This window comes from Adiantum capillus-veneris, chromosome 8, assembly GCF_014529385.1.
Source record: "Adiantum capillus-veneris isolate H3 chromosome 8, ASM1452938v2, whole genome shotgun sequence".
Classification (NCBI taxonomy): Eukaryota; Viridiplantae; Streptophyta; class Polypodiopsida; order Polypodiales; family Pteridaceae; genus Adiantum; species Adiantum capillus-veneris.
The window spans coordinates 31,691,085-31,698,187 of record NC_140938.1 but is presented as its reverse complement, the minus strand read 5'-3'; the positions used below and the strand labels follow the sequence as shown (position 1 = coordinate 31,698,187).

Sequence of the window (7,103 nt, the reverse complement as noted above, 5' to 3'; positions counted from 1 at the left end):
TTAAGCACAGTAGCTTCTTACACACTTCTCAATTTTAGAGGAAAGGACTTACCATAGCTATTCCTTGGGCCATTGACCTCAAACTGACATTTTGAAGGATATGCATGATAGCCATTAGTGATATGCTAGTCCTGTGGAAAACCCACTTATTTTTGGTGCCATTGTCAAGGAATGGTGCCCTTGAACTAGAAGGTTTGAGTTACTCCCTCCTCATCATGCCTCTCATATGTACCATTTCCATTGGCATCATTGTGTGTTCAAAAAAAACAATGCTTCTATGCTTGGTTGATTGGCAATAGATAGTTGTGAAGAGTTAGGCTGGAGTAAAATTAGGGTTTGTGAAGAGTTGTAGGTTCAATTGGAAATGCACACACATTAACAAATTCCCTAGTCATAACATTAATCAGTGGGTTCTCTTGAGAAAAATCATTCCCCCTTAAAACCTGTGTAAAGTGTGTAACTAAAGTTTTGGCCTTTGATAATCAAGTGTTTTCGCGGTTTAATCATCAAAATGCTTCTCCAAATGGTTGTCTTATGATTTGTTGCTCAAGTTGATTTGATCCATCTTTGGTAGTAGTGTTGATGATGGCTACACTTTGGTAGATTCCTTGGTAAGTTGTTTTTTACCACCACTGATGAGTTTTGGGTCTCATTGATCCATGGTGCTATGACTTGAGTATCTCCAATTATGATTTTATTTCCCATGGAGCTTGGCATTTTTGTTTAGGCCTCATGTGCGAGATTTGAGTCTAGTTGTTTATAAATTGTTAACTCCCATCATAACCTTCTACTTATCGATCTAGTTTATGGCATAGGACCCTTACATTCACGACCATGAAAGGTAGAGGCCTTCCTCACTTTTGCTACTTGTATACTTGCTTCTCTAAATGGGAGTAAAGTGTCATCCATGAAGCCCAAGTATGGAGGTCCAACTATCAAGTTGCCCCAACCTCTAGGTGGAACCTTACAAAACTATTTAACAATGAGCTTTCTTTTGGTCTCTTGAGAGCATATGGAAGAACAAGATCCCCTTTTTTGACTTCTTGCATCCTCAAGTTTTTTTGTGTCCAGCTTTTCTTCGACATTGCCATACATTCCATGCACATCCTAAAGTTGTCTGTCATTGTATTTCTCTAGCTACCCATGTGGGTTTATCAAAGCATGTCCACCCCACTAATGTTTGTTGTTATTCCAAATGTTAGAATTGTAAAGTCAATTGTGAGAACTACATTAAGACCATAACACTAGTTCAAATGGTGTTGTGCCAATGATTTTCTTCTAGGACGTCTTGTAGGCTCACATGACACTTGATGTTTTTGTTTCCTTCGATAGCCTTGGTCAAGGGAAAAAGATCTAGAGCATGGGAACTTTTACTACCGAAAAGATAAAGATGTGGAGATAATGCTACTTGGCCTATCCAATCATAAAAGGATAAGATACATATGCTCTTATTACATAGAGTAGTCACTATAAGGCAAAGCTTATTTGAGATGCCAAATCTTAATGGAAAGTGTATAGGTCTGTTTAAGTCATTTGCAAGTTTATTCAATTCTCCGTTTTTCATTATCGTTATCTTCATAATTACAATAGCTCTATTGTTGGTATCAGAGCTTGGATTAGTGCCTTTTAATCACATCAAGTTGTATAATTAGAGCTTGGATTAGAGGCTTGTAATCACAATGCCATATAATTAGTTTTTTATCGTAATCCATGCAAGATCCCCACATTTTCTATTGTGAACATGAATTTTGAAAATTCATGATATCTCCCTCATGCGATGTCGGATTCCCATGTGCTATCAATCTCTTTTGGTTTTTGGCTATTCGAACACTAATAGCATTTACCAATTTTTGAACTAAAGCATTTCCACTTTATAAGTTAGCACCTTCAGTATACTAGTTTATGGCAGCCAAAATCTACTATACAACATATATCTGCATTTCTACACAACACACTCTACAAGAGGTCCACCTTTCAGAGTAGTGTAGATAGACAGCTCATTTGCAGTAACAGCATCAAGAGCTATCGTCTTTGCATGTAACAGGGGGCACGTATAGAGCTATTACAAAGGCCAAAAAGCTATCGCCTTAATTTAGCAGAATAACAGACGGTATCCAGAATACACACATTCCAACTTGAAGGATAGCCTGACATGTTATCTCTACTCCACTTGTCCCATTTGCTGCTCCTGTGGTGGCATCACCAATACAAGCCAGTGTTTTACGAGCTTGCGTACCTCCGGTTTAGTCTGCACGCATACACAAGTCACCTATTAAAATTATAGATCTCCATACACTCCAAATCAAGCATGTCCAGATTGTGTCTGACTTTTCTAACCAAATATATCATGAATAAATCTTCTTGTTCTGTGGTCGTGTAGTTCCTTTCTACTAGATTCAACTGACGGCTTGCAGATATTCCACGTACATACAGACGGGAATGGCGATGCTATAGGGTGTATTCTAGCTCAAGGCAAAGTGTGCTTCCCTATTGCATATGGCCCATTCTGGTGCCTTCAGAATTGGCACATTAACTAGAGATGTTTTGAGTCTAAAATTCCACTCAAAGGAAAGAAACACCTGGTACAGGGTATGTAGGCAAGCAAGGTGTATGTTGATGCTTGCAAGCTTGCAGTGCTGTCTCTCTAAAACAGCCGCATCTCTATGGTTCAAATTTCCTAGAGTTCCCCCAAGGCAGTAGATAACAAGACAACAAGATACAAGCCCAAAGGTAATGATCTAGCACTATGCCAAAAAACTCTGAAACTGTATGAGCGATGTAGTCTGTTGAGGCTCAAGCCCAGGTCCAAGGCGAGGAGCGGAGCAGCTCACATGTTGCGGAGTCACGTGGGGCTCGAAGACAAGTTCCTTTTGTCCATGAACAGGTGGTTAGGATGCCTATTCCACAGGCTTTGCCAATTCAGCCCGCCACCTTTCAAAGTCCGCATGCTGCATTAAATGGACACGGAACTAGTTTGCAGGCTATGCAACAGGTTTTTTCACCACCCACGGTACATTCCTAGGTTTTTCGGGGGTGGATCAATGTTTCAAGGAATGGCTGGTTATGCGCTTGGAAACCAGCAATGTATGCCAAGAATAGTGTTTGGGGGTATGCAAGGCATGAAGTTGAACCCCATGTATGGTGGAATTGGCATGCAACAAGGCTTTCAGTGCAATCAGGGCCAGTTTGGGGTGCCACAAGGCAATTTTGCATGGCTGATTTTTCTGGACAGCAGCCAGATATGGCACTTACAACGCAAAATGTCAATGGCCACGGATGCCGATGATCCCTACTACATTGCCCATGTTGCAGAAATTCCTTATGAAAACTTGGGGGCACTTGAAAAGCCAAAAGCTTACAAAGAAGGTGGTGCAACTATAAAGTTTAGCACTTTCAAGTTTCAGTGGCTTTGAGGATAAGGCAAAGGCTCTTACTTTCCTCCAACAGTCTGATACAGCTTATGCAAGAGGGAATTTTACATAGGCCTCTAAGGTCAAGAAAGCTGCCACTTTCTTGAAGGCAATGCGCTCACAAGGTGGACAACACTGTTGATGCAAGGGCAGGCACCGGCCACATGGGTATACTTCAAGCAAATGTTTCCATCCGCGTGGCTGTCAAATGAATTTGAAGCCGATGTCATAACGGATTGACACTGACTCACTACAGCTACTTGCAAGAGCCTACAGGAGTACAATGGGAGGTTTTGTAAAGCGTTGCTCTCAGTAACCTCCTACAGGTTTGTGCCATTGACAGAGTAGATTGAGAAGTATTGTTGTGGGCTGCCTAAAGGGCTGGAAATTACTGTACAAAGAACAAAGGGGCTACCCTTACTCAGCTTATGGAAGTTGCCAACACTGGTCATACCTTGTTGAAGGGAGAAGACAGTGGGTTTCAGGGCAACACGAAAGGGGGTACGTCAAAGAAAAGACCAGCAAAGAGGTCCTTTGCAAAAGCGGCTCCTGCAGCTTCCCAAGAGTCTGAAAGAGAAGAGGAAGCTGAAGATTCAGCCGAGTCTTCTGGAGCACATGCCAAAAGAAAGAAAAATCAAAGGAAAAGTTGCAGGACAATATTTGGTGAAGTTCATGAACTATCCACCTATGGATGCAAAGTGGATGGAAGAGCTTGAATTGTCAGAGTCACCGAGTGTATTGCACCTTTACCTTGAGGCCTTTGGGTTACAGCCCACGTATGCCCCCAGCCAACGTGTGCAAAGCAAGGGTAATGATAGAGCTAGCACATCAAGAATACATATGGATCCAATGTGCATCGCTCTCCAAGTGTTAAAGGTTTAATGTTCACTTCTATAATAGATGAAAATGACAAAAGTATGAAGGTCTCATTAAGTCATTTGTATCTGTGTGTTATGACCTTTCTCGCGGGTAAAAGTGATGATGAAAGGGTGCTAGCAACACAAGATCATCAATGGCATGTAGATATGGCATGCAATCGAGGATGTTTGCAATTTCGAGAGGGGGGTATGTCACGAGGATGTGGCAACTACTAACCTTAGTTGTTGGTTTCTTTCCAATGATTTTTATTTAATTTTTGGGACCCTCTTTTTGAAGTCACAAATGGCCGGACATTGTGTGGCCAATGTGAAATGGCTGATGGCCGAGAGTTTCACACGTAGTCGGGAAGGGCAGTTCGCCACAAGATGGTCGGGCCAGTCGGCACTAGATTCCGAGCAGTAAAAGGGTGTCTAGGCTCAGTTCAAAGTTATTTAGGCCCCCTCAGCTAAACTTATAACTTATAAGTCAGTGGGTACTAGAAATTAACTCTAAAGAGGCAAATTGGCGGCTCCAAACCGGTTTGCCAGAAGCATCAACAAGAGGGGGTGCCCATATTGAGAGAGGAGGCACCTCATTGTGCTTTACAGTGTGTGGGTGGTAGTGGGTGCAAGTGATCACAGCTTTAATGGAAAGCTTGCCTTCTCCCTTGTCCCATGCAACGTGATGACTTGCTCTCGCATCTCTCTCCCCCCCTTTGGCACATATGGTAAGGCCCCACTAGATGGGCTACTCAGTTAACCATGTACAGTTCTCAGGGTTTATGCATGTTTGCCAAGACAAGAGCCTTCTGTACAAGAATCGGATTAGCTAATTGTTAATCCCCTTCAAGTACGCACAGTTCCATCACGAAGGAATGTGAAAACCGAGAGTTTTCTCGTGTGAAAACTCGTCCGATTTACAAAGGAACTGTCCCATTGCGTGCAGAAGCGTCTGACACACGCGTTGACGTCTTCACTCCGCCCAAAACGATCCAAAAAAGAAAATTACAGCCTGCTGTGTTTTTCTGCAGGTTTAGGGTTTCACACCTGAACTGCAAAACATTGCCAGGGAGCCATGTAGCTCACTGGAAAGCTTCCATACCGCAAGGGAAAGAGTCCTTGACGTGTACTTTTGACCTACAGGGATTTTTGTCCCGTTATGCTGGCGAAATTGGGTCAAAAGCCTGCAATTACAGCCATGGACAGGTTTGGTGTCGCAAACTGCTGACGTGTCAAGTCACTGAAGAGCAGAGCCAGCCTTTACATCACAACAGAGGGACCTAAACCCTAGGAAGAACAAGCAACAGCAAAAGAAGAAGTCCTACCAACTTATGGGACTCCGTCTGATGGGGCCCAAGTGACATGGAAATAAAATAAAGCAAGACCCACACACAAGGATTTTCGCTGACAGTGCTGACGTGGCAGCAGTACGGATTTCCACAACTCACGCTGACAATGCTGACGTGGCAGTTGTACGGATTTCCGCAAAGCACGCTGGCAAATTTTGGCGCTAATGCTTTTGAACAAGTTGCTTTTGAGTTTCAAGCTTTTCATGTAAACTGCTTTTGGGCCTAGGGCCTTTAAATATGAAGCCATGGGCTCATTCTCTGGCATGCTTCTGGACAAAGGTGCATAGCATGGAGTACCAGCTTGTACTGTGTTGATGCAATATAAAGAAATACCGAAAGGGGTGCCAAGGTTTGGGGCCAATACTCTTTGGGGTGGTATTCCACCACTCTGTGTCACATGTCGTCTCTCACTCTCTCATTTCAGTTGTTATTAAAGTGCTAAAAGTCTGTTCAGTCTATTCTTTTCTATTGGCACGTGGTGGTGCTCGTCTTGTGACAGTGGTATCAAAGCATCGGGCGTGTGTGAAAGCATACCGGTCCTACAAAAGAGCAGACGAGAAAACCAGAGACTGCTAGAATTTTATTTGAAGTATCTTCGGGTCCCGATCGCGGACTTCTTAGCCACTCCCACCCTTACTTCATCGCGCATCGAGCGCGCTCCCGTCTTCATCGCTCTCTCTTACAAGTCATAAAGCCATAAACAACCCAAGACATGGCGTTCGTGGATTCAACAGAATATTTGCAGTTTCTTCTCGACAAGCTTCACGATTTTCTTTCGCGGCATCCTTAACAGAACCTTCCGATGCTGCAAAGTTATCAACAATTTTTTAATTACATGTTACCCTCTCTGATGCCTCAGGTGGTACCTCCTCCTCAAGCTCCAGAAAGTACGAGGGCTTCTGACCGGCAACCTTCCCCGCCGTTTGTACCGATCAAGGGGGGGGGGGGGTTAGGGGGGTTTCAGAAACATGGTGTAGCCATTTGACCCTGATCCAATGCGGCCACATTTGCTCAATCGCGTCACAACCGCATACTCCAAGGACCCGGCAAGCTTTCAAGAGAGTTTTTGCACGTAGTTACATGACTGCTATGTTCTAAGTCCAAATTAGGTCAGAATGGGACAACTTGAAAATGCTTGCCACAGAGACCATGGAGAACTATAACCAAAGGTTTCTCGACGTCTACCTTCCGATGTCCTTCTTTAAGTTCATTCCCTTGGAGGACCAATGCAAGCGCTACACCATTGGATTACCATCACCATTGCAAGAATATTGTTTGCCCAAGCAAGTTTCAACCATGCAAGAACTTATGGACCATGCCGCGATCAGCTACAAAATGATGAAAGGAAAGTTGGAGTTTACAACGGATGCAACTCCAGCCACTAACCAGAACTCCCGGCAACAACGAACAAATTCTCGAGAACCCCGTGAAAACCAGCCTCAACGGCCTCGTCTGACACACTATCAACGAGACACCTTGTTAGAAGA

At 43.6% G+C, this 7,103-nt stretch overlaps 1 protein-coding gene across 2 annotated transcripts in view; it reads right to left on the bottom strand.

Annotated features, from left to right (window-relative positions):
- Positions 1-1,917: 1,917 nt before the first annotated feature.
- LOC147451907 (MADS-box transcription factor 23-like) overlaps positions 1,918-7,103 on the bottom strand; it is a 37,840-nt gene continuing 32,654 nt past the window's right edge. For both annotated transcript variants that reach the window (XR_015188851.1, XM_086517792.1), the window contains one exon: positions 1,918-2,248. Coding sequence is in view for 1 of the 2 variants with exons in the window: in XM_086517792.1 (XP_086373918.1) it covers positions 2,221-2,248 (28 nt within the window). In the remaining variant the exon portion in view is untranslated. The remainder of the gene's footprint in view (positions 2,249-7,103) is intronic.